This window comes from Molothrus aeneus (genome assembly GCF_037042795.1).
Source record: "Molothrus aeneus isolate 106 chromosome Z unlocalized genomic scaffold, BPBGC_Maene_1.0 scaffold_33, whole genome shotgun sequence".
In the NCBI taxonomy this organism is placed as follows: Eukaryota; Metazoa; Chordata; class Aves; order Passeriformes; family Icteridae; genus Molothrus; species Molothrus aeneus.
In genome coordinates, this window is record NW_027098761.1 from 2394025 (window position 1) to 2419410 (window position 25386).

The following is a 25386-nucleotide window of genomic DNA, read 5'->3' on the forward strand; positions in this document are numbered from 1 at the left end:
AGGTACTCCATGGTCTGTGCTTCTTCACTGCATGTCTCCATTCTGGAGTAACTTCATTTCCACTGATTATCTGTCCTGACAGCTTTGGGAGAATCCACCCCATTAGCCAGTTTATCCATGTACCTACAGGCTAAGGATCAACATCAGTGTCCCTTCCCATGACTTTGTTCTTCATGGCAACCTAGGAATGCCATGTTGATGGCTAGGTAGCTAGGAATGACAGTGATTTTTAAATGTTGATGAGTTACGTTTTATTGTTCTGTTTCTGAGCCTCTGGGCAGCTGTGCCTACTTTATCTTAGAATTTCTGCCTCCGTGTCCAGTGTTCCTGGACAGAAACCACATCTACAAATGGTCCTTTCAGCAAGCTCGTCCAGTTCAGACATCTGCTGTGGTTTGTATTTTGCAAACAATGCAAATATTAACATGCATTAAAAGCACCTAATTGTGCTTTTTTGGGGTATCGTGCTGCTCAGATAAACAGGTAATAAATAGTTAAATGTCTCCCTTTATAGAACCCAGGTGTTTGCCTTCTTGCTTTATTTAAAAAAAAAATGTCAACGGAAAGGCACAGAGACCAGTGTCATTACAGCATTTACCTTCATGTCCTGTTACAGCTGTTTTTCACAGCCCAGGAAAGTTGCTGCAGGCAGCTCAGTTTAAAGTTGTATGCTTGTTTAATATACCCACTATTTAAATTAGTGCAAAGATCTGTGTTTTGATAACAGCAGTGTTGTGTGCTTGCCTGTTTTTCATTCCAGGTCATGATGCTTGTTGCAGCCCAGCTTTATGCTGCATAGAATGCAGAACAAAGTAAACCCATTCCTTCTGTAATCTCCTTGGTGGTTTGAGTCTGTTCTGTCCAACACCCCCCAGCCCACCTGCTGTACTTGTCTGCAGACTCTGCTGTGGAGCCAAAAATAGAGGGGCATTTCTTCCAGTGGGGTTAACCAGCCAGGCTCTTCATATTGGGGTTGAGGGCTGTAGGTGACTGGGGAAAACAAACCACTTAATAAACAATACCTCTGATTAGATAGGGATGAACAAGCTGGACTTTGAGATGGTTAAGCAAGACTGCAGAGTACAGAAAACAGGAAACATCCAGAACAGTGTGAAGAGGTGGGTAGGAGGCAGACTCCACTCTGCTTGAGCCTGCTCAGATTAGACTTTAACCCCATCACACAGGCAGCAGCCTCACAGGGCAACAGAGCCAGGTGTTTTTCATGTGGATGCATATTATTCTTGGACATCTTTCCAACTCCCAGTGTTTTTTTCCATTCCATTTCAATCAATTTTACAGGTTTGACCACATCCAAAAGTACTATTTAATTTACTTAAGCGCAGAGAGAAGCTGTAAATTTGTAATTTTTCTTGTGGTGACCATATAATCTCTGATGTTGCTTCATCCATTTGTTTTTCATCATTCTTTCTGAGGTGTACTACAATTTATCTCTCTCCCATTTTACTTATTTTTTTTATTTATGATGCTAGGTTATTTGAGTAAACGCAAAACATTATCAGAATTACACTGCTAGAAACAGACATAAAAATCACAATCTCGAAAATCATAAGCAATTACAATATTTTTATCTGTCTTTAAAACAGCCTTTCTGTTGATTTTATTGTATTTTAACCAGCAAAACTTCACCTAAGTGCACAACTGTTAGATCCTTTGACAGCAAGGCTGGATATAACAAGGACAGCAGTTAAATTGTCAAATTCCAAAATGTAAACCCACAAATTAAGACCTAAGCAATAACCCATGTCACATGTGAATAGTTTTCAATGGTCCTTAATATTTTTAAATGCATACTTCTATCAACTTCTATATGGGAATTCCAGATGAGAGGGTTGACACCAGCAAAATCTCCAAGCCATTCAAGTAGAAAATTCACTTATGTTGTAAGACATTTCTTGTGTTTTACCCTAAGCAATCTCTTTTATAGCTAACTACTGCTTTCTATTTCTATGCTATAAAAGGCACAACAATGAACATTTAAGCTCTGTAACTAGTTGTGCATCTTGTTTACAGTGATGTTTCAAACACAGCCATAAAGTTTTTTATATTGCAATACTTTTTCTATCAACTCTTTCATGAATACATAAAAAAGCCATAATAGGTGCAGAACTGCCCCCTGTATTTAGATATGTATTTAAGCAATCAATTCTCAGACATCCAAAACTCAAAACCAGCTAGTAATCCGTTCTCTAATAAATCATTGTACTCTTCCCTAAAAAAGTGTATCAGCAATCACTGCAATAGTCTGCATAACCGTTTTTTAAAAATACAAAAAACTGAGAGTAGTTGTTCTTTAGTGCAACTGACCTCCCCTCTTGTTCACCCTATCCTTATCTTTGACTGGGATCTTTGTCCTATGTCCTCCTTGCCATGCCAGAGGCTGAGGGGGATGAGGAACCCCAGGGTTGAAGAGGAGAGATGGTTCTGCCTCTGAAACTGAACTCCCACTGGGAGCCCTGCCTTCCTGGCCACCGGAAAGGTGTGAGTTGCCAGGTCTGAGATGAAACACTACCTCCATGAGACAGAATTACAGCTTGGAAAATACACCAATTTTGGCATGGAATAGTTAGTGCAGGCAGTGATTTGGTACTTCTTATGGGCCAGGTTAGTTGTTTGGTAAATGGAAGTGCACTGCATACCACCCATGATGCAAGCTTTGCACCCTTATTATTATTTAAGAAACCACACTACTATAACCTCACTTTTAAGAGGCACAATTATTCCCAAAGTATGACTATGTGTGATGGAAGTATGTACTCTTTTCCAGTGTAATTTTAATATCACTGTTATTTCTGCACAGTATGGTCAATGTGATGGGTCTGCAAGCTACCACCTTACAGCTACATCATCTACTATGATTCTTCATTCAATTTTTTTATCTGAAAAGGCTCCCATTCCTAAATTAAGTGAAAAAATTAAGTGTCGTGTATATTCACCTTTTTTTCCCTCTGTCCTGAAAATCTCTGGAGGACCTGTAATCCTGTGCTTGGAGTGCTGGATTAAAGGGTTGGAAGGCCTGGAAAGGCACACAACAGCTATTATCCATCTGGAAATACATTTATATACTTCTGAAGAGTTAAGAACGCAAGGTGGACTGCAGGGGATTATTTAAAGTGTATCCTAATGTGTGACACCGCTTTTTTTCAAGAAGACTCCTGCAGATTTTCTCTAATAGCCTGTGAGGCCATATTGCAGATGACATTGAGAACAAAACACTTCCAAGAACTTCCTTCCTATATCAGCTTCTAGCCAAAGCAGGAGCAACAGGACTCAAACTCTGACTTTGAGGAAGAAGACCACCATTACGGCACCTTCTTGGTCTCAAGAGGGTCTTAGATAAGATATTTAATTAAACATATTTTTACTCTATATTAGATGCTTCTGTTGTGGTGGAGAAACTTTAATACACCATGGATGGTGTATTAAACCTCTGCTAGGATGGGAGAAATGGAATGTAAAGCAAACACTGTAAAGCAGGGAAGGCTTTATGTCCATGTCATGTGCCACAGCTTCCTTCAGGAAAAAAAACACAGATCAGGTAGGGCAGCGTGGAGGAAAATAGGAACAGAAGCACAAGGCCTTTGACTGGACTGCACTGTCAGCTCCTTCAGAGGTTTCTCTGCTGACTGGCAGCCTGGCAGGCTCCTAAGGTTTCCTACAAGCACTGGCCTTGCCATGCAGCTGCACAAGAGAGGCTCAAGGAGGAAGACAGTGTTGTGGAGAGAGAAATCAGGGTCTCACCTGTCCTTGTAAAGGCCAAAGGGTCACTGCAGCAGCCAAACAAATGGAGAAACGACGTCATTCTGCAGGCAAACACTGGGTCTCTCTGGTAAAAATGTGCCAATGTCCAAGGTTACAGAGGGTGATGTTCCTGAGGGTATGATGCTTGTCCAGCAGTCCTTGTGCTATACTTCCCTCCAGGACTACTGGCCTGCAAGATCGGGAGAAAGAAATTAAAGCAATTAATCAAACCTATAGGCCTAGAACTGGTGAATGATTCTAGTGTGGATTCATATAAACTGCAATCCTGATACACCATTTATACAGCATCAGTATTTTTCACTAAAAAATTCTGCTAAGCAACAGAGAAGTTTTCACATCACCGCAATATGGGTGGGCATCTCAGTGGGATTTGGGGGGAAAATCTGGCTTGCAGCTGTGAACCTCAGTGTGGGCATATGCGGTCTGACAATCATTAATTTTACAAGTACACTGTGTTACAGAAAATCAGAACTTGCATTAAACTTTATTATTAAACCTGATACTGTAGCATCACATTTTGCCTTTCCATATACCAACTGGAAAAGGAACATATGGTTCCATGCAAGACTTTCCAGTAAGGAAAAGCAATGTAACACTTAGGAAGACACTGAAATGATACCAGCTCATGCCAGTTAAGGATCTGTTGAATTGTTTCTGCATTTTGTTTCTGTTCTTTCTTCCTGCAGTTTCCTAAGTATAAGCTTTCAGAAGATCTAACCCTAAATGATAAAGCTGTGCCAAAGATACCTGTAAGCAATTTCCATAGTTTCTCTTGTAGTTCTTTTTGGTCTGTTTTAGAAAGAGGAGGAATAATTTGAAATAACTGTAAAACATCTCAGTTTTACTGCATGAATGGCCTTATATATACAGGGGAGGGGAAAGGGGAGGAACAGCAGGAGCATGACCAGGTCCCATTGGAGGTGTGTGGTGGTAGTCTGATAGCCAGTGACCAGCCTTGAGCAGTGACACGTCCCCCAACAGCTTGCGGGGGAGGAGGGACAACGAAGGAGTGAAAGGGGAGAAAAAAAAAAAAAACCACCAAGAATTTTATAAAAGTTAGTGATTAGAAGGACTGGGTCTCTTTGCCTGCCAACACCTCACCAGAAGCTTGTAGCAGCAGAGACACTGTCCACAAACAAGTAAGTATAATAATTTAATTTCTAAACTGTAAAACTGGTATGTATATCAGCAGCTAAGACCTGGAATGTTTATCTACAGTGGGCTTGGAAAGTTGTTCTTGGTTTTGTTTTAATTTTTTTTGTTTCAGGAACAGCTTGTGAGAAATAAGCATTCTGCAGTGGTCTTCTAAAGTGATCCATTTGCTGCTAACATTGGCTTTCTAACTTAGCTTAGTCACTCAGAACTCCTGGAGTGTGTGAATGAATCCTCTGCCTAAGGGGACTAGAGCAATAACATACCTGATTGCTTTCTGTTGCTTTGTTTCGTGTTTGTTTTTGCTTGCGGTGTACATGAATTTCTGTTTTGCAAGAACAGAGAATGACTGGAGAAGGCAGCTGGTCCTGACCGACATCAGTGCTGACAGAAGAGCAATTATGTGCGTTTGTTGTGCAGCCTCTTCTGATAAGTTTATTTGGCAAGGGGGGGTATAAGGTGGAGTGCAGGAAAACAAAGCCTGTTCTTGCATCTGTAGGCTGTAACCTTTCAAGCTGTGAACAGCCAGCTTCAGGAAATTACTTCACAAACTCAAATCCTCACTGAATCTGTGATCCTCTATCACTTATTCAACTGTCCTATGTGCTTACCCAAAATTATTTAGTCCACCTGAGACTCTCACCACTGCTTCCCTCAGCCTCCCCTGCTGGCAATACAAGACTTGAATTCTCACGCAAGTCTAAAAGCAATTTTTTACCTTTTCTGAGAAAAGTCCAGCCCTGAAAGAGAAGTAGCTTCTCCCTAATAATACTTGCTTCCAAACCACAAGGTGGCTTCTTGCCACTTTAGCCAAATCTAGCCATTCTGAGTGCTCTGCACTGACGGCAGAGGACAGGTCTTTGAACATAACCTCCTTTCATAGTTGCTAGGGAAATGAAATAGGGATACATTTGCTCAGGGCTTGAGTATAGATCTGAGGCTAACACGGGAATCAGCACAGGGAACTTCGGATCTGCAGTTCCTCCTGCAACTGCAGGTTGAATCAAGGTCTCTAGACAGACCATAGGGATAGTAAAAAAACTCAAAAAGCAAAAAACAACCAAGCAATTTACAATCACATATATCCCAAAGGACTGATGGAGATGGTGACATTAGCACATCAGTCAAAATCATCTGCCCCTTCTTCTAGGTGACAGAAGTCTGAGTATCTTTTTGTCCTATACCCTTGGGACTTCTTAGAATCCAGAAATTAAGCATTTTGTTGACCCAAAATCTTTATCTCAGTGCAAAGATGATGGGAGAAGTGTTCTGTTCTTTTCTGAGACCTCCTTCATAGATATGAAGAGGCACTACTTCCACCTTGACTCCTCAAAATAGGTATTCACAGAGAGTCACAGGGTAATTCAGACTGAAAGGGACACAGGAAGTCTGTAGTCCAAGCACCCCTTGCCCAAAGCAGGGTTAGACATGAGGTCAGACCAAGGTGCTCAGGTCTTTATTCAGGTGGGTATGGGCAACCTGCAAGGATGGTGCAGCCTTTTTTGTCAATCTATTACATTGCTTGGCTCTCCTAACAGCAAAAAAAAATTTCTTCATATCCAGTCTGAATCTCTGTAGTTTCAGTTTGTGCCTGTTGTCTCTCACTGTCCCATCATAGCTGCTGTGAAAAGCCCAGCTCTGCCTCTTCAATCACACTCTGTAGGTACTGCGGACTGCTGAGAGGTGCCCCTGAAGCCACCGCTGCTTGAGGTTGAACTAGACCCCACTCTGCTGACTTCTCCTCACAGAGCAAGTGCTGCAGCCACTGACCTTCTCAGTGGCATCTGCTGAACTAACTTCAGTCTGTCAGTGTTTTTCGTGTACTGCAGGGGCCCAACACTGGATGCAGTACTCAGATGTTAACTATGGAGTGCTGAGCAAAGGGAGATAACCTGTCTCCTCCCCTGGCTCTCCAGGCCAGACCCCTGCTCACACAGGATGCTTGGGCCCATGCTGTTCAGCTCGCTGCTGACAGGGCCTTAGGCCATCCCCAAAGAGCAGTTCCCTCATCCCACTAGTCCTGGGGGAATGGCTGCCAGGGCTCTGCACCCCAGGCAATGTCTGGGCATTTGTCTCTGTGCTCCTTTTGGCTTCTTCCCACCCCCATGGCCAGGCTCCTCTGGATAGCTGCCCATCAATCAGACCTATCAAATAGTCCTGCCAGCTGTGTGTCTTCTGCCACCTAGATAAGAATGTGCTCTGTCAGCAGGATGTGCCCAAGCTTGCCCAGGCGTTCACACCTCCCCATTTTCCTCACACCCAAGGAACCAGACTTATTTAATGGAGCTCCTCACAGAGAAGTGAGGTCAGTAACCACAGATATTCACTGCAGTGAAAATGTAAGGTGACTAAGTCATTGTGTGTCTGCCTCCTCTAAGCATACAAGTAAAAGAGAAGTACATTCAGTCAGGCCAACACTGTGCCTACATGTGATAGGTTAAATTATTGAATACTTTTCATTGTCTCTACCAACTGTATTTATCTGTTTATATATTCAGCTGCTTCTTCTTCAAATCCTGTTCTTTGAAAGCAAATTTCTTGTGTGCAGAGTTTGCATTGCTGACTGTCAGAGATGATGCTGAAGGGCTGTGTTTACTAGTAATTGAATAGGAAAAAGCTACATGTGTGGGATACAAGCTGTAGTTTAAAACTTTGGTCCTGCACTTTTGGAACCAGTTTTATAAAAGAAGGCAGTGCAGAGTCCCAAGAGAAAAACTTAGAGATTCTGACCCAGTCTTTTCCCATTTGCAAACTGGGACTCAGGTGAGATTTTATGTAAGATAAGAAGATACAGTCAAATGAGGTTCTTGAAAAGAAAAAATGCCAACGATATATTGAAGTTTCTAAGAGTATTGGAAGCAAAATGTAACATTGTTCCTTCTGCTATTCATCTTCACTCTGCTCTTTGGTTGTCACTATTAATATTAACAGGATCAAGTGCTTGTGCTGCCATTACGCATTTCCCCTCAGCCCTTCTTTCTTATGGTAGCTGAGAGAAACCCAAGATTTCAGCATTACAATATTTACTTTTACAACTGTGCTGTCCCCTGCTCCCACAACCCCACCTCCTGCTGGCCAGAGGATGGGGGCTGAACAAAGAAATTTGTTTGCTTAAGGAGCTATTGAAGCCTGATAAGCACTTTAGGTAGCTACAAAACTGGCAGGGTTGAGCAGTTTTATTCTTCTGAGGTTCTTTTATAATTCTACTTAAGAAAAAAAGTAAGCAGATACTACAAAGAGTCTGCATTGCATTCATACAATGTAAATGTATGTTTCATGAAATGTATGTGTTTCAAACAATGTGAAATCACCTGAGCTTGTGACACTTAGCCCCCAGTCTAAAATGGGTAAATAAAAATAAAGCTGCTTGAAACATTTTAGTGGTGAGAGAACTCCCAGGTACTGTTACTGAGATCACAATTCATAAGAACTTTTTTCTTCCTGGAAAAGTTGTCAATTTTAACAGATAAATCAGATAAAGACAAACAGGCTTTGTTCTTGGAAGACTAAAATAAGCTTTGCAGCTCTGGCAACCTGGGCACAACTGTTTTTTCTCAGGACTTGTGCGGTGACATATCCAGCTCTTTGAGGGGACATGAGGATGGTAAAATTAATGCTTTTATGGATGTGCTGGGAGCTTACTCTTTACAAGTAAAGGCTTGGCTTGGCTTCATGAAATGTTACTGGAGTGTAAGGCTTCTCCACTCCTCTTCTGCCTGTTCCCCTGCTCAGAGCAGGACTTTGCAGCAGGGACACCCTTTCTGAATGCAGACATGAAGATTCTCAGAAATTATTATTCTCATGAAAGAATCACAGAAGAATAAAATCCTAAATCAAGGGTACTAGAACGTTCTGCACCTTTGAGCTATTATAAGGTTTACAATTGTTCTTTTGCCCTCATTTCTTCACCATTTCAGCTAGAAACACTAGCCTCTTATTCGTCCTTATAGTTCAGCAGAGTAGCTGGGAACCACTCACCATGGCCTTAAAGATAATTTTGGGGACACTTTGGGCAAATCTCCACCTGCTCTTTCACACTCAGCATGATACTTGCATAGAAATTGGAACTAATTTGCTGTCTTCCAATTCATCATTCTGAAACCACACTTTGTTGTTTCAATGTCTCAGTTTTCACTTGGAACAGCATTATTCACTGAAAACTCATCTTTCTGTATTTTGAAAATTTGCCTTGAAGGCTGGTTTTGAGTGATAAGTGTCTCCTTGTTATCTTTCGGCAAACACTGTGAATAAGTAAGATAGAGCAGACATTAGTCTCATTGTTTATTGCATTGCTGGAAAGAAAGTGTACTCAACATAACAAGACTGGAGCAACTGGTGATCTTGCAGTCCACCCAGCTGAACTCAAGGTTACCTGAATACACCTCCTGGTCCTGTAGCCCAGCTCCAAACTGCAACTCTAAAATCCCACCCCTGATTTAGCAGTTTATCAGCTCTGACCTTGGACAAGATCATATTTTTGCCAGAGCACAATTTCTCAGTCTTCTCCACAGAGCCTCTAAACTACTGGAGTGATTCCTTATCATTTTGCATAATGACTTATTTAACAGAAGTGAGGTTTTAACTGAGGTGCTCATCACCAAACTATTATTACAGTAATCATAATAACAAGCCAGTTTCCTCTTTTAAAGACATATCCAATACAGAAAGCAGGTGAGGGATAAGGAGAGTTGTAGGTGAATTGAAGTAGCTATGCAGCATAAACCATAGATTTTCAAATTCTTCTGGGTGAGCTGAAAAGGCCAAGAGCTGGGAGTGATGGAGCTATGATCACCACAATAGAAGGATGGTTCCCAGAGCTCTGGCCATAGGCTGACAGAGAGAGGGGTTCAGCTAAGCCCGTTTCACCAGGACCACAGCAAGGAATTTCAGCCCTTTGAAAAGCAGGGAACTCTCTCTAATTTGACTTAATTTGACTAAGTCTTGATCCTGCAGTCCTTCATCTTCCCTCTAAACCTAAAATGACTCACTCTGTGGTAAGCTGCATGTGAAAATTTCCAGGCTCAGCTCGCAAAGAGGTAAAGCAGACCTGCATCTGAGTGGTCTGTACTGGCAGACAATGCCATTTGAATCTTGCAGGATAACATTACCAGTACCAAAGTACCTTCAGCTATAAATCAGGGTGTCATGGTTTGACACTGGCACAATGCCAGAGCCTCCATGAGAATACCCTCTCTCTGGTTTCTGCTGTGAGATGTGACCAGGAATAAGCAAAGCAGGCTCCCACTTAGGAAAAAAAAAAGAATTTATTAACTAAACTACAAGGAAAAGGGAGAGAAGAAAAAAAAGACACACAAGGAAAATGAAAACTTCACAAATACATCTCCTCCTCCTCCACACCAAATTCTCAATACAATACATCCCCCAAATCATCGACTCTTGGGCCAGCACCACCCTTCAGAATACTCAATCCTCAGTTCATCAAGAGGAGAAGGAGTCCTTCTTGTGCCAATGGTGACCTCTTCCTTTCATGTCCAGTACTCTCACCACTGATCACGGACCAGAGCTGCTTCTAGGGTTGACTTTTAAGGATGCTTTGTCCTGATCCAAAAAGGGCACAGTCTTTCCTTTGGGACACCTGTCCCCCCCATATTTCTCACCCCCTGGGGCCGAGGAGTACCCACACTGAACCCTCTTGGTCCTGAGGCATTGCCTTCCCCTAGATGCAGTCTCTGTATCACAAGGAACATGGTTCTGTCCATGGCTACACAAAAAGAGTCCAGCAAAAGCCACTCCATCATCTCTTCCCACTAGGATTCTTCTCTATTCTTCCACCATCTCTCACTTGCCCAGACCTCTCTCACACTTGCCCATTTCCTACTTCATCTTCCACTCTATCTCTCTTCTAGGAAAGGTTAATGTTCTGTAAAGTTCTCATTCTCCAAAAAGGGGTTAAAAGCTCCTACAAGCGGCTGGCTGAACCCCCCCTTCTTTTCCTTCTCAGTCGTCTCAGCCGTGCTGCTGGCACATGCCCATGTTTATCAAGCTTCAAGGTAACAGTCCCAAGGTAACAGTCCCAGGCACCATCTCTCTCTCTCTCTCTCTCTCTCTTCCACCCCCGGGGTCAGGCCTTCCTCTCTCGGCCACATGGCTTTTCCCCTCCCCCTGCCCAGCCAGCAGCTGGGCTGGGGGAGAGACCCGAACTCTTTCCTGCCGGAAACCCAAGAGAGCCTCCCAGAAAACATATTTCCTGTCAAACCACCACACAGGGACATGAATTTACAGCTGTTATCATACTCTGATGGCATCGTTGTCAGAAAATTTTGGCACCATTTGACATGCAATTCAGAACTCTGTACCCTATCATGAGTAGCAGACAGACTCTCCATTGTTTCTACCCATTGTGCCCTTCAGCAGGAAGGATAAGACAAGGATTCCCTGGCAAAACAACATCTGTGTGCAGGGAAATAAGAAGTTGGACTTGGCTGCCTACATGCTTAAATAGGGAAAAATATTTTCTGGCCATCTCTGATGGAATGGGAAATGTTCTCACTCCTCTCTCAGGCAGAGTTTGGGAATAGAAAATGCAAACACTGTCCAGAGGCCTGCCCTTTTGAAGGAAAATGTGATATTTGAGATCTTTCATGTTGTTTTTAATCTAGTAGCTTCTGGATTTACCACTCATTAATAAAAACAGAAGTGTTGCTTTAGCTATCACATGTGACAAACTGAAGGAAGAGAGTTTTTCTGACTTATAGGCCTATACACTCAGAAAAGTAACTTTGACTATTGAGATGATTAGAGAAACTGTAATTTTATGGCATATAACCAAAACATAAGACAAAGAATTTTGTCATATCAAGACAGATCACAGATTTCAGGTGCTGGGTAGTTGCAGCTGGTAACCCTCTACCCCAGCTAAAAAGATAGAACTGAGGGGTGAATTCTCCTAAGGCCCCAAATCTTCTGCAGAGAAAGCAATGCACTGCAGTTCTGAAAGCAGTCATAGGGAGGAGAATTACTAAACCCAGGCAAAAGGTTAGGGATGGAACATCACCCAGACACAGCAGCAAATACTGCCAACAGAGGCAGGAAATAGAAGAGGAGCAGTGTTAGGAAATATGTAAAGGTAAGCAATGGAATAACTGGCATTCTACTCACAGGAACCAAAAAGTATGCAGAGTCAGCAATTTGCTTACTTGTTACTCAGAGCATGTTTTTATGACAGACTGACCTTCCTTTATTTTCTCAGCAAATCCAGGTAAAATGCAGAGTCTTTCCCACTTTGGTTCTAGAATGATGTGGCAGGATGTGTCTCCTGCATTTCTTTCTAGTTTTTCCAGACACACTAAACCTAGAAGAACTGAAATGGATTTCTGGTCATGTTGCCTATGATAACATGGACCAGACAAGCACCAAGAGCCCTGCAGAGGAAACACCTGAGTTGTGTCACTGGTTCACAGTCTCCCGCAGAAGTACTTGTAATTACTTGTAACAGTAATTCTCTCCCACAGATAAGTCAACATGACCCACCAGTTCCCAGCGCTGTCTCCAGAGCAGAAAAAAGCTCTTGCAGACATTGCTCAGCAGATTGTGGCATCAGGAAAGGGGATCCTTGCTGCAGATGAATCAGTGGGTAAGTTCTGGACATCAATCAGTTAGCAGTATGCAAGATGTTTTTTTTCCTTTTAGTTTTGCTTCATATTTGAAATCAGTGGAGTAGATGAAAAACACTTTGAAACTGTTGTCTGAGCAGAACAATTCAGCCAAGCAGGGCTGCAGCCATAACAACAAAAGCTTACAAACTGTGGGTTGAGAAGGGATATTCTGAACTGAAGCCCCAGTTCATTACTACTTATTGGGATCAGGAGGCCAGCCAAGCCTAGAACCTCTTTGCCCACCACACTAGGTACCATGGGGAACAGGCTGCAGCGGATCAATGTGGAGAACACGGAGGAGAACCGCCGAGCTTTTAGAGAGGTCCTCTTCTCTTCGGATACTTCCATCAACCAAAGCATTGGGGGCGTGATCCTTTTCCATGAGACCCTCTATCAGAAAGACAGCAGTGGAAAGCCATTCCCAGCAGTTATCAAGGAAAAAGGCATTGTGGTGGGAATTAAGGTGAGTGTCTGTATGTGCCAGGCTGGCACCATAACAAATCCCATTTCCAGAGAAAATTATATTTGGGGCTGCACTGTATCCTAACTAACACTGCTCCCCCTCCCCTCTCCTCCCCCTCCCCCCATTTTTGTCCTTGGTTTTAAAATTCTCTGCATTGCTTTTGTGCAACTAACTAGGGGCTCATTTGCACTAGATGCTGGAACTTTCCATACATCAACTCCCATCTACTCCCCATTCACTGCAAATAAGCCTCTCCATGCAGTAACCTAAACCTAATTCTTTCCACATCTCACAGAGTTGTTGAGCCATTTCCTGCAGACATCTATATACACATTGACCCTCCTCTTACCCAGTTAATTCCTTTTTCTTCCCCTTTGCTCCAACATTTCCTTCCTTTTCACCCTGAGCACATTAAGGTCCACACATTAGTAACAGTCCTCCTTCAAAGGCAGACTAGACATGGGTAAGAATTAGACCAATTCTCATCTTTCTGTAACCCTTCCTGTTTTTCTGACCTGCACAGCTGGATAAAGGCACAGCACCTCTAGCAGGAACAAATGGAGAAACCACCATCCAAGGTAAGGAGAGATCTAAGGAGCCTAAGCTATGGCCTGGGCAGCAAAGCCATAGGGTGACTCACCTGAGACGCAGCCTTGGCTATAGTCACAGTACTCTCCAAAGCTCTGTGCTGAAGAGCAGCTCTCAGTGAAACATCACTCTCCCTCTGCAGGGCTGGATGGGCTGGCTGAACGCTGTGCCCAGTACAAGAAAGATGGCGCTGACTTTGCCAAGTGGCGTGCAGTGCTGAAGATCACCAGCACAACACCCTCTCAACTCGCCATCCAGGAGAATGCCAACACCTTGGCACGCTATGCCAGTATCTGCCAGCAGGTACCTTCCCTCCAGCAACCTGTCCTGGGATGCTGTTGCCCCTTCTCCCTGTTCCCTGTGATAATATACTAGGGAGCTCAAAAGGAGAATCCCTGTGAAGGTTTTGGAAAGACAAGGAGGAAGGGCAGCACAGCAGGAATACCACCGAAGTCAGGACAAACAACAAGGACAATTTTACTTCCACAGCCCTAAAGAATCCCCTGTCTTTCTTTTCCTAGCATGGCTTGGTACCCATCGTGGAGCCAGAAATCCTGCCTGATGGAGACCATGATCTCCAGCGCTGTCAGTATGTCACAGAGAAGGTAAGAAGAGATTCCTCCCTCTGTGCTCTCACTCACAAACCTGCAGCTAAACTCTGTGCAGTTTGTGCTCACAGATCTCAAAGAGATTTGACCAAAAATGTCCTTCATAGCTGCATCACAAAAATGAGCTTCTCCTAGGCACATAACAAACAAATGGGAAATCCAAGAGTATTTTCCGTGCTCTTGGATTTTCACTTCAGTGACAATAAGCATTCTCAATCTCAAAAAGATGTATCAGGACCAAACTCAATTACCTCAATTTCAAGGACAAATCCCGTAAATATGAAAAGTTGTATCATGGTAATCTCAAAAGCAGTGAGGTGTCCCCAGCTGTAACCCCAAAAATAAATTTCATCAGAAAGCAAAATTCAATTTGAGCTTGCTACAGTACCAAAGAATAAGCTGTCTTTCCACAGCAGCCTGAGGTGAAGATCTGAGCAGAGGTCTGTATTCAATCCTCCTGTTTTCAGGTTCTGGCTGCTGTCTACAAGGCTTTGAATGATCATCACGTGTACCTGGAGGGGACACTGCTGAAACCCAACATGGTGACGGCTGGGCATTCCTGCTCCAAGAAGTACACCCCTCAGGATGTAGCCATAGCAACTGTCACTACTCTCCTCCGCACCGTTCCTGCTGCTGTTCCTGGTGATTCCTGATTCATTCCTACCTCTTCATTCTCACTCTCTCTCCTACCTCTGACATACCTGCTCCTCTGGCAAGTAAAGACCAGGGATTGAGGTGGCTGGAACACTATTTCTAAGCCCCAAAACCTCTTTCTTGCAGGAATCTGCTTCCTGTCTGGAGGTCAGAGTGAAGAGGAGGCTTCTCTCAACCTGAATGCCATGAATCAATGCCCTCTGCCTAAGCCTTGGAAACTGACGTTTTCCTACGGGAGAGCCCTGCAAGCCTCTGCCCTGGCTGCATGGTTGGGAAAAAGCGAGAACAAGAAGGCTGCTCAAGAGGCCTTCCGCAAGCGGGCACAGGTATGAGGCTTCCCCCAAGCAGAGAGAAGAGCTGTCACCATGAAGGGACACATGTTGTCACCTTCCTAAGGCTGCTCTTGATCCCACCCCTCCTAGCACTTCATGTTCACCAGGGACACTACTCTGTTATTTGTGCCTTGCTTACTCCTGCTGGTTGTTCTTTACACATCTGCCTTTCTTACTCCATGCTGATTCTTTCCTCCTCATTTTTTTTCTTCTTCTTTTTCAGATTAACAGTTTGGCTTGCAGGGGGCAGTATGTCCAGTCTGGGAAGAATGACGCAGCTGCCATGCAGTCACTGTTCACTGCCAGCTACACCTACTGAAACAGCAGGAAACCTTCCTTCCTCCTGTCCCTTGTCACACAGTGGAAGATGTTCAGAAATGAAAGAAAAACATAGAAATCTAATTTCCCTTACCCTGCACCAAACTGGAGATAGAATGGCTTAGCTTCCTCTCCACCCTTCACTCCCACAATTTACCAAGGGGATATTCTTTTTTCATTTGCACATTTCAAGGAAAGGGATATTTTTCCAAACAACAAACAACAGCTGCCAATGAATCATGAACCCACCCTCCCTCAGTTTGAAACTCAGCCCCTGGAACAGCAGGCAGATTCAGTAGTTCTCTAGCAATTCAAATAGCTACCCTTGCCCATTACCACATTTAGCAGCCACAATCCTGAATTATAAAACCTGACTGTGTATTCAATCATATCAATAAAACAGTAATTGAAAACTAATCTCCACCTCACAATTCTTTTTGTTTTGTGTAAACTTTACAATATCTTTCACCCATCTGTGTCGTTTTGTCGTCCTTGCAAAGATTGAGTCACAAAGTGTTGGAGCTGGTGAGCTTGGGAAACTCTGAGGATATCAAAGGGAAATAACCCAACAGTGGCACAGCTGGAGAGGTTAATCCTGCCAACAGAAGTCTGGCAGACACTAAAACACTTGGGAGATGTACACAGCAAGCAGTGCTGGGGAATCAGGCCACAGATAAACAACACCACCTTTAGAAGCATCTCATGTGTCGGGAGAACCATTGCTGGTGAGATGAGGCTGCTGAGCACTGTTAGGGTTGCACACATTGAGTCAGGGCTGTGCAAAGTCTGTCTTTACAAATCATCTTTACGGTGGCATTTTCCACAATAATTAACACAAAGCATGCATGAGAGTGTCTTAGCCTACCCGTTGTGTAGCTTGAGTAATGAGGCTGATGTTGCAGACACACGGTTTGACCTTCGGCACATTGCTGTGTTCCTGTTAAAGGTGTCAGCTTTGTTAGCAAAAGCACAGTCACATGGTCATGAAAAAAAGGCATAAATGGCAAAAACAGCAGGCCTAAGGTTATGTAAGAGTATTTACCTGGCTACGTGCTACACCAATCAACTCACGAGACCTTGGAGCAGCCCCCTAAACAGCCAGGGTGAGGCAACCCAGAGGACTCCATGTCTTCTCAGGGTCACTTCTCTCTGCTGGCTGCCCCTCCTGGCCACTGGAATTTGCTGCTCCTGCCAACAAATACAGGGAAAACAGGAAAAATCACCGCCCTGTAGCCACCTCCTCATGGCCTCTGAGTTAGCAACCAGTGTGTCACACAGGCAATAAATAAACAGCCAAAATCCTTCATGTGGATCCAGTCACTGCATAATTAAGGTTTGTATTTAGTCTCTCCTGACAGTGAACAAAGAGCAAGTGATTTGCCAAAAACACTCCAGAGGCTGATGCTAGTCTCAGGAATAACACCTCTTTCCTGCTCCAGCTGTGGAGGAATCAGGTCTCCATACACCTGAGTTCCCAGAAACCTCTGCTCCTGATGAGCAGCATCCTACTGATACTCTGATCGAAGATCAATCTCAGAATCATTTGCATTAAAAATGACCTGAAAAAACATATTTTTCAACCCATCTAGTTCCAACCTCTCTGCCATGGGCAGGGACAGCCTCCACTAGACCAGGTTGCTCTAAGCCCTGTCCAAACCTGGCCTTGAACATTTCCAGGGATGGGGCATTCCCAGCTTCTCTGGGCAACCTGTGTTAAGGCCTCACTGCCTTCACAGTGAAAAATTTATTCCAAATATCTACTCTTCCCTTTTTTAGTTTAAAACTGTCCCCCCTTATCCTGTCACTATCTGTCTGCGAAGAAAGTCTCTCTCCCTCTTTTTTATAAGCCACCATCAGCACCAAGATGACCAAAATTTTCCCCTATTTATATACACAGTAAAAGGAATTAATATTCATTGACTTCAAGTTATCTAGTTTTCATAATAATTAGTACTCTGTCTGCTGTCATTTAAGGAGCCTCTTGCTTCCCATGCTAATTAGGCTGCATGCTCAGTCTTTCTTTTCAGTCAGTGGTTTCTTAAATTGGTGGCCGTGAGTTGATGGCCTTGATCTGCCCCTGCTGGAATGGCCTTTTACTCTGCCAGAGCTGATTCAGCACAGTTGCTGCATTGCCTTTATCAGTTTGTTCCTTTTCTCGAGGGTTCTGCCTAATGTCCTTGTGCCCATAAATTCTGCATTCTTTGTGTCCACCATCAGTGGTGCATCCTTCTTACCAAACCTTGCTGACCTGCCCTGTGTCTGAGGCCACTGAAGCCTGTCATGCCCGGCATCTCAACAAGGCAATTCAGCCAAGAAGTCACCTGCCTTTCCAAGGCCCGGCCATCACTTCCAGCTTGTGGGCTAGTTTCTGTTACAGGGACAAAATCTCCCTGCTTGCCGATTAGGCTTGAAAGCACACAAAGACCAAACATCAAAGAACGCCTTTTCCTAAGGAAATTTCCACACATTGCGTTTCCCAGCGAGGGGGCTGGCTTGAGGGCACGGACTACATTTCCCATGAGGCTCTGCGGGGCGCGGCAGAAATGCGTCACTCGCGGTGGCCGAGGAAGGAGCGTGGCGCGCCCCCAGCATGGCGGCGCTGCGGGTGGCGGCGCGGCAGGGACCGGGGCTCGGCTCTGCGGGGCTCAGGGCGCTGTGGGGCGGCCGCAGGTACCCGCAGGGCACAGGGTGGCTTCCAGGGGTGGCTTCTGGCCTTCTGGCCCTGCACCGGGCCGTTGCTCTCTGGAGGTCATTTAGCCCAGCACCGCCTGAGCAAAGCCCTCAGGGTTTGTCCATGGCTTTGGAATGTCCTTAGGGAAGGAGACTCCACAGGTTCTCTGGGCAAGCAGCGCCCACCGAGGTGCACTGCTGGTGGGGGTGCAGTGGTGCAGGGCTGGAGCTGTTACTGCTTTTGTTAAGAGTGGGAAGAGAGGGATTTCGCGGGAATGAAAAACAGTTCCTCTGTAACATTTTGCGTGAAACCACGCATGGGTTGTTGACTAGATTGGGGTATATGAGAAGGCAAAAGTTTTTACTTAAAAACTAGTAATGATTTTTTTACATATGGGCACTGATTTACTTTTGTAGTAGTGGTTATTTTCTGAAATGCTTTTTATTCACAGCTGATTAGGAAATGGAGCTGTAACAGAAAAAATAACTAATCTTGTTAAAATGCTGTTTTCACTCAGATCCATGATAGAAGGTGGGTGGGTGATTGCTCTGCGGAGGCAGCCTGTGTGGGGAGCAGCACTTGGGGAAGGCCTGTGCACTTCTGGCCAACAGACCTGATGAGTCCATGGGATGTGTGGAGTGTCTGGATTGAGTGGTTTAAAACACCACGAATACAAAAATGCTCTGACTTTGTCTTGAGTAGCCAGAGACTGAGAATGTGTTCTGGTGCCAGCAGGAAGGAGGAAAGAGAAGTGGAAGCAGACGGAGCAGTTCCTGAGAAGGAGAGGAGCGAGCCCAGCCTGATGCACCCCCTGCCCCGCTGCCAGAGCTACGTCCCGCCCGAGGACCTGCAGAGCTGCCTCGAGTCCCACGTCAGGGAGGTCTTCGGGCCCTCTGTTCCCGAGGACTGGCAGCAGGCTCCGCTGCAGGATAAGCGGCTGAAGCACCGCCTGCTGGCCCGGCTGGCGGCGGAGCTGGGACACGCTGTCCCCAACTCGCAACTGCACTGCATGCGCCGTGCCGGGGACGTGCTGGGCTTCTACCGCACCCCCGTGAGGGACAGCAGCAAGATCGATGAACTCGCGGCCGCAGAGCTGCCCCCGAACCTGAAAATCATCTGGCAGCAGTGAGTCCCCCCGCGCAGCATCCCTGTGCCTGGCTGGTGCTGCAGGGCAGCAGCAGAGCCCTCTGACTGGGGTGAGATCTGTGAATTTCAGTTCACTGAAATCACTCAGTAATAGTGAAGTCTCCAACAGCACTGTAAAATCATCTGCTGTTGAGGCATCTTGTTGAATTCTCCAGTGTCTGTTAAGGGCCCTGTTTTTTAAGTTCTTTGGGTGTTAGTTTTCCTTCCAATCTAAGTGATGATGCAGGTCTGCTTTTATTCAGAGGAGGCAACCAGTGAAGTCAGGAGGACAAGAAAATAAGCAGTCTGAGAAATGCATAGTACTTTATGAGTGTTTTCTATAAAACAAGTTGTTTACAATGAGGTTGAGAGTCTGTGTGATCTTTCTGGGAATAGTCCAGAAATGTCCTGGTTATACCTCTCCAAGCCTTGAACCCTTGCTCCCCTGTTTTTTTTCAGTGTGCAGATGCATGAAGCACACTCAGGCACTGCTGCTTTTGTGTGTTACAGTGCTCCGTTTCTTAACTGAGGAAACTTCTGAATGTTGCTTTCTTTTCAAAAGCTCTGAAGAAATTTAAGAAATGCTTTCTTTTCTCCTTTTGACTCTTGGAGAATTACAGAATAGTGTACGTGTGCACCTACATGTTCCTCTACGGGGTGAACTGGGGTGAGTGCCCTGGGGATGTTTCACTGATCACCGTGGAAGGCTGAATGTTCACAAATCCCTCCCCTGTAGCTTATGGGAAGACACAGTGTGACAAATGTCTAACTCTGTCATCTTGTTGGCTTCAGAGGCTGTTCGGGAGCAGTGAATTGGAAGTTACTTTTTCATGAAATTATCTCCTTCCATCAAAACCAGAGATAGCTGCACCTCCTTCCTTCATCTTTAACACTGTCTGAGAAAACACTTCCAGTTGTAGCTACACTTTGTACTCATTCCCCTTTCTGTGTCTCTCCCAGGATGTGACTTTGATAGCTCATGTAATGTGATCAGAACAGAGTGAAAAACTGGATTGGGAATTGGGACAGGCAAGAAAGGAGTTCACAGCAGCTTGCCTCGTGTTTTGCTGTTTCTGAGTTGAGTTAAACTGCCATTTCCCTGGTCTCAGACATACCAGTCCCTTGGAGGTGCAGACCTCGTGCTTCCATCAGCACAGGAAGTACAAGGGAAGAGGATCACATGTGGGTGTTTGAGATGCAAAACATTTAACTGCTTGTAACAAACTGAAGAAGCAGAAATCTGAAATGACATCAAAGTCTTACACACAGCACCTGTGCCATGGAAGGGCAAGACTTTTAGATGCTTAATCACTTTATCCCTGGGCTTTTAAAAGTTTGTCACTTCAGTTGAATTGAATTATAAATAAATAAATAGAAGCCCTGCCCTTTTGTTTTAGGCCAGAGCAGTAGTGAAGATCAGAAGAAAGTGTGAAAAAGCCAGCTTGGGAGGGTATTTCTTATTAAAATGACTCAGAACAGATTGTTCCCTTTGGAATTTTGATTACAGCTGCAGTGAGGAACCCAGAACACTTAGCAAAGGCTCCTCATGGCCTCAGAAAGCATGGCCCCAGTCTGATCCTTATATTCCTAAGCCAGAAGCAGACATCAGTAGAGTCAGGAGAAGGAAGAAACACCACATGACCAGACACAGACATTCCAGGTTTTCTTTGTGTCCTAGGCAAATGAAAGACTGGCTCACGTTTGCTTTTTAATAATTTTTTTTTTTTGCTTCTGTTTTGGAAAAAATATACAAAAAAAAAAGCCAAGAAGAACCAACATGGAAATGTGAGGTAAACATTCCAGTAAAAGTACAGAGGCTCCATTCTTTAAAGGAGACACACAGCAGTTATCACCATGCTAGAAGAATGAGATGCAGGAAAATCCTAGAAACAGTGAAAAATCATTTAATGAAGCCTTTGCCCTAGTTCTAACCATTGTAAATGGGCTTTTTTTTTGTTCTTCCCATCCCCAAACCACACTTAGTTGTCTTTATAATGCTTAGACAAAGTTGTTAAATTGTAATATAGCAGTTTTTATATAAATTCTGTATGGCAGAATTTCCAAAAAGAAATGCAGACTGCTACTACAGACTCAGCTTCTTTCTTTCTGTCTGTCTTTCTGTCTTTCTTTCTTTCTGTCTTTTCTTGTCTTTCCTTTCTTTTTTTTTTTTTTTTCTTGGCTTGTCAAAGCCCCTTAGGAAAAGAAACATATTTTGGGCAGCAAAACTGGCTTCTTGGCTATGCCAATTTAAGTGCCAAGGAATGCCACCCTGGTGAAGGAGTGGTGCCACTTTTCCTTTGCACCAGTGTCACTAGTTACCCCACAAATCTATGATGAAATGATGCAACACTTAAAGCTCAGCCTCAGCCCCGCAGTGGTGGCTGTATATCCCCATAGTCAATTCCTGAAGCCAGGTTTCACTGGGAGCTTTAGCTGGGCCTCGGGGAGGAATGAGGATCTAGGGAGATGATATAGTCAGCTCACATGCTATCAGCTACTACGATAAATTTTGACGTCCAGTTTGTCTATACTGCAGACTGAGGATGTTGTTTTAGTCATTCTTCAATAACTGGCACAATCACCCACACCAGAACAATCAGGCTTTGATTCAGTGAGGTGCTTAAGGACATGCTTCTAGCCTGGGAACTGGGTGGGAACTGAAGTCCATTAACTCCCAGGGAACACTTAAGTAGCTCATTGAATCGAGGATGGATTTTTGTTTCTTGTTGCTAGTATTCAGGTTAGATTCCTGATCACTGTTATTTTAATATGAATTAAATGTATGCAATTACTTCAGATCCATGCTGAGTTTACTCAGATGAGAATCTGACCCAGCACTTCTTATGGTAAGAAAAGGTAAAAGTGAATTTTTTTCCCCCCAAGATATATAAATTCAAAACTGAGAAGAAAAAAAATTGTGTACAAATATCACATAACAACATCAACAATTCCATAGATGTAGTTCCTCAGTGCACACTTTAAACAAGAAAAGGGGTTTTTTTGTTCTTTTTCTGTTTTGCTTTTAAAGTCTGGCATAATAATATTAAAGCTGACAAAAAATCAGGGCAAGCTACATCACTTCCTCATACAAAAAAAGTACAAAACATTAGCCTCTAACTAGACATAACATAATACTGGTCATCACAGTTAGACATTTAGTAACTGTGTGTTTTGGAGTATTTTACTGGAGGGTAGTAAAAAATAGCTTCGTCTGCTGATCTTCCATCTCAGGTCACTTCAGTCATAGAGGCAGAGTGATTCTGCAGAGAGGAAAAGGCAAACACATGAATGTTTGTATACAGCAGTCTGGCACTGACATACCCTACTAGTGTGGAAAAACCCTCACTCATTAGAAAAAGCAGTGGGAAAAACCCTCACTCATAACACCTGCACTGTAGATGTATGGTCAATAATTATAATTTAAGAAAATTACCTTGTTGATTTCTGGTGGACACCAACAGTTAAACTTCAGTCCCTACCTGCACTTGACAGTCCAGTAGCTATAAACAGCTGACTGGACAAAATGTTTCTCACAGGTCATGAATATTTTCACCTGCTCAGCCCTACACAACACAATGTGGATATATAAGTAGCACTTGGTTTCTGAACTATAAACCCATCAAGAGAACATTTAATGCACACAGTTCTGCAGATTTAGTGGAAAGTCTTCCAGTAAATCTTTGCCTAATCAAAATTGACTCTTCAATTAAGCAAAGTATTTCCAGACATTAGCAGCAGTATTTTCCCCATTTTTTTAAATTCCTCTATTCAGTTTATTTCACAAAGAGTTTAACAAAAGTCACTCTTGATCTTGCCCCACATCATGTGTGACCGGCCATCTAATAAAGGAAGTACAATTAAAAGACCAAATAAATTACACCAGTGTATTTCAGATAAATCATCAACTACCGTTTATCCTTGTTCCCAGAATTTCTGGCAGCTTCCATTTTCCTGTCTGTTTTCAAAGGATTGGGTAAGATGCAGTTATGCCAACACAAGCCATTTAAATTTAGTAGTTTTAACAGAAATACTCTCAATGTTGATATTCCCACTATTTTTTGCAGGCTTGAAAGAATGCTAATAATTTTTCTTCTGATGAATTAGAGATAGAAAAAAGTATACGATTTCTGCCTATTCTAGAAGATACTGAACAGTAATAAAGATAAAAAACCTAATCTCTGTAATATTTTTGAGGACAGAGTAGTTTATCTTCAGGAAAGAGTAAATCCTTCATACATCCCAAAAAGTTTTCTGGAATGTAAATAGGCAGAATTATTTTTACTTTTCTCCCAGTTTTCTATTCTTCTAAGCAAAAGTTTGTGAGGCAAGTCAAATCCTACTTCTTTAGCTCTGAACATGTATGGGGGCAGAAAATCTACAGTGTTTGATAGTTTCAGGGATAAATGCCTCAAAACAAAGTCTGCTGTGATGCAGATTCCCTCTGTTCAATGGGCTTGAAATGAGGCATGTGTGGTCAGGTAAAAAACTACTTTTTTACTTTGATGCAAGAGAAAATATCGTTGGTGATGGTCTGGATAGGAGATTTACAGTACCTGTGCACTCAGTGTCTCCAGAGGACTTTCCACCCTGGGAAAAGCCATTAGTGGCATTCCTCGTGGGTCTTCAGGCTTCGGTTTAGAAGGAGCTGCATGACTGCCCTTAAAGTTATGGACAACACATATCCCCTGTGCAATGCAGGTAAAAAACAGAGTGTGTCAGTGTGTTCCCTCCCCAGGAAAAACCTGGAGGGGGAATGAATTACCACTTGGGGCACAACTGAAAGAATTTAACCTGGGTTTGGGTTCAAGGCATCATCTGTGTCAGCCTTGGGCTGCAGTGTGGTCACTGGCATGGCTGGGCATGGTGGATTGCCTCGGTGATGGACCGTTCTCAGCCTTTTTACATTTCACACTGGCCACAGCAGACACCCCCATGTATGCCTTATCCTCCCAGAACCACAGACTACCCAAATGATGTCCTTTACTAGCCAAATACTCCCTTCAGACTCTTTGTCATTTCCAAACAGTGAACACAGCTCTGTGGATGGTTGAACCTCCCTCACATCTGGATGACACCATTTAGCACCATTCCTGCATGCTTCCAGCACCACTGCTGTGGTGTTTAACCCACAAACCCTTCCCTTAATGCATGACCAGACTCAACAGCACCCATATGGTGATGGTGATGCCAGTAAAAGAGCAACCATGCACAGCAGCGGGTAGCTTGAGGACATGGAAAAAAGAAGGTACACAGGAGGTGACATGTTTGCTGGTGGAGTGATTTCTTGCTGGCTGTTCCCCTTCACTGCCATAGACCCGAGCAAGAAGCAGGCTGCAGCGTGGGTGGGTCCTGTGCCAGCAGGATCTGTGCCAGGGATCTGACAGCATTCCTCTGGGGAGACCCCTTCCACCACTCTGAAATTCAGCTTGTGACACCTGCAGGGTGCCAGAAGGTCTGCAAGGTCAAAATACAGCTGGGGACAGGCTGTCATTGCCACCAACAGGTATTGGGAACACAGACACTGTCCTGGCCTGATGGATGGGGCAGCTGCCTCTTAAATTGCATGGGTGAGATTTAAACTGCCCTTCCCAGCAGGAACCAGACAAATTATTCACATTAAAGTCAAGGAGATTCAGGTCAGAGGCTGTAGACATCTTTTTATCTGAAATGAGCACAGGAATAAATGATGCTTGAAGGTTTGTTGATGCTTTTTCAAGTACAGAATAGAAAAAAAAAAATCAGTGACAGGACAATTGAGATTTAAGGGATCTTTGAAACCTAATCCCTCCTGATTACAGGGATAAAGTGTCTGTTGCTATGCAGTGGATAGTTTTGAAGCATATTTTGATTAAATGGAACCAGGCACATTTCTTGGTAATAGTGAGAGTGACCTGGACTGCTTGCTGTGTGAGTAAATCCTCAGCAAGAGACGTCTCACCAAACAAAACATTTAAACCACACAGCCCACAGGAGAGCCAGTTACACTCAGAGTCTGGAGAGATGCTCTTCCTAGATTCTGTGGGAAGGAATATATTCTTTGATATACTTTAGTATGTTTGTGAGGGGGCAACAATTTCAG

At 43.8% G+C, this 25386-nt stretch overlaps 3 protein-coding genes across 6 annotated transcripts in view; 2 read left to right on the forward strand and 1 right to left on the reverse strand.

Annotated features, from left to right (window-relative positions):
* The first annotated feature begins 12414 nt into the window (after positions 1-12414).
* LOC136569502 (fructose-bisphosphate aldolase B) lies at positions 12415-15929 on the forward strand. The gene is made up of 8 exons (XM_066569893.1): positions 12415-12526; positions 12800-13011; positions 13535-13589; positions 13742-13902; positions 14121-14204; positions 14675-14849; positions 14988-15187; positions 15417-15929. The coding sequence occupies exons 1-8, from the start codon at positions 12415-12417 to the stop codon at positions 15510-15512; spliced, it is 1095 nt and encodes a 364-aa protein (XP_066425990.1). The 3' UTR covers positions 15513-15929.
* Positions 15930-18078: 2149 nt separating this feature from the next.
* Positions 18079-19670, forward strand: LOC136569504 (large ribosomal subunit protein mL50-like). 2 transcript variants are annotated; one of them, XM_066569898.1, is made up of 2 exons: positions 18079-18181; positions 18918-19670. In XM_066569898.1, the coding sequence occupies exons 1-2, from the start codon at positions 18102-18104 to the stop codon at positions 19309-19311; spliced, it is 474 nt and encodes a 157-aa protein (XP_066425995.1). In that variant the 5' UTR covers positions 18079-18101; the 3' UTR covers positions 19312-19670. The 2 variants fall into 2 exon arrangements, with proteins under 2 accessions (XP_066425995.1, XP_066425994.1); XM_066569897.1 differs by having other exon boundaries at positions 18080-18181; positions 18915-19670.
* Positions 19671-21349: 1679 nt separating this feature from the next.
* Positions 21350-25386, reverse strand: part of PLPPR1 (phospholipid phosphatase related 1) — a 121190-nt gene continuing 117153 nt past the window's right edge. For all 3 annotated transcript variants that reach the window (XM_066569890.1, XM_066569889.1, XM_066569891.1), the window contains 2 exons: positions 23861-23992; positions 21350-22567 (listed from right to left, as the gene is read on the reverse strand). In XM_066569890.1, the coding sequence (XP_066425987.1) occupies positions 22535-22567; positions 23861-23992 (165 nt within the window). In that variant the 3' untranslated portion in view covers positions 21350-22534. The remainder of the gene's footprint in view (positions 22568-23860; positions 23993-25386) is intronic.

Bases quoted from the DNA above. Each gene is read 5' to 3' on its own strand.
- LOC136569502 (XM_066569893.1), top strand. From the start codon at position 12,415: ATGACCCACCAGTTCCCAGCGCTGTCTCCAGAGCAGAAAAAAGCTCTT. The intron at 13,012-13,534 runs GTGAGTGTCTGT...TGACCTGCACAG, and splicing joins GCATTGTGGTGGGAATTAAG to CTGGATAAAGGCACAGCACC. The intron at 14,850-14,987 runs GTGATTCCTGAT...TCTTTCTTGCAG, and splicing joins CGTTCCTGCTGCTGTTCCTG to GAATCTGCTTCCTGTCTGGA.
- LOC136569504 (XM_066569897.1), top strand. From the start codon at position 18,102: ATGGCGGCGCTGCGGGTGGCGGCGCGGCAGGGACCGGGGCTCGGCTCT. The intron at 18,182-18,914 runs GTACCCGCAGGG...TTCTGGTGCCAG, and splicing joins GCGCTGTGGGGCGGCCGCAG to CAGGAAGGAGGAAAGAGAAG.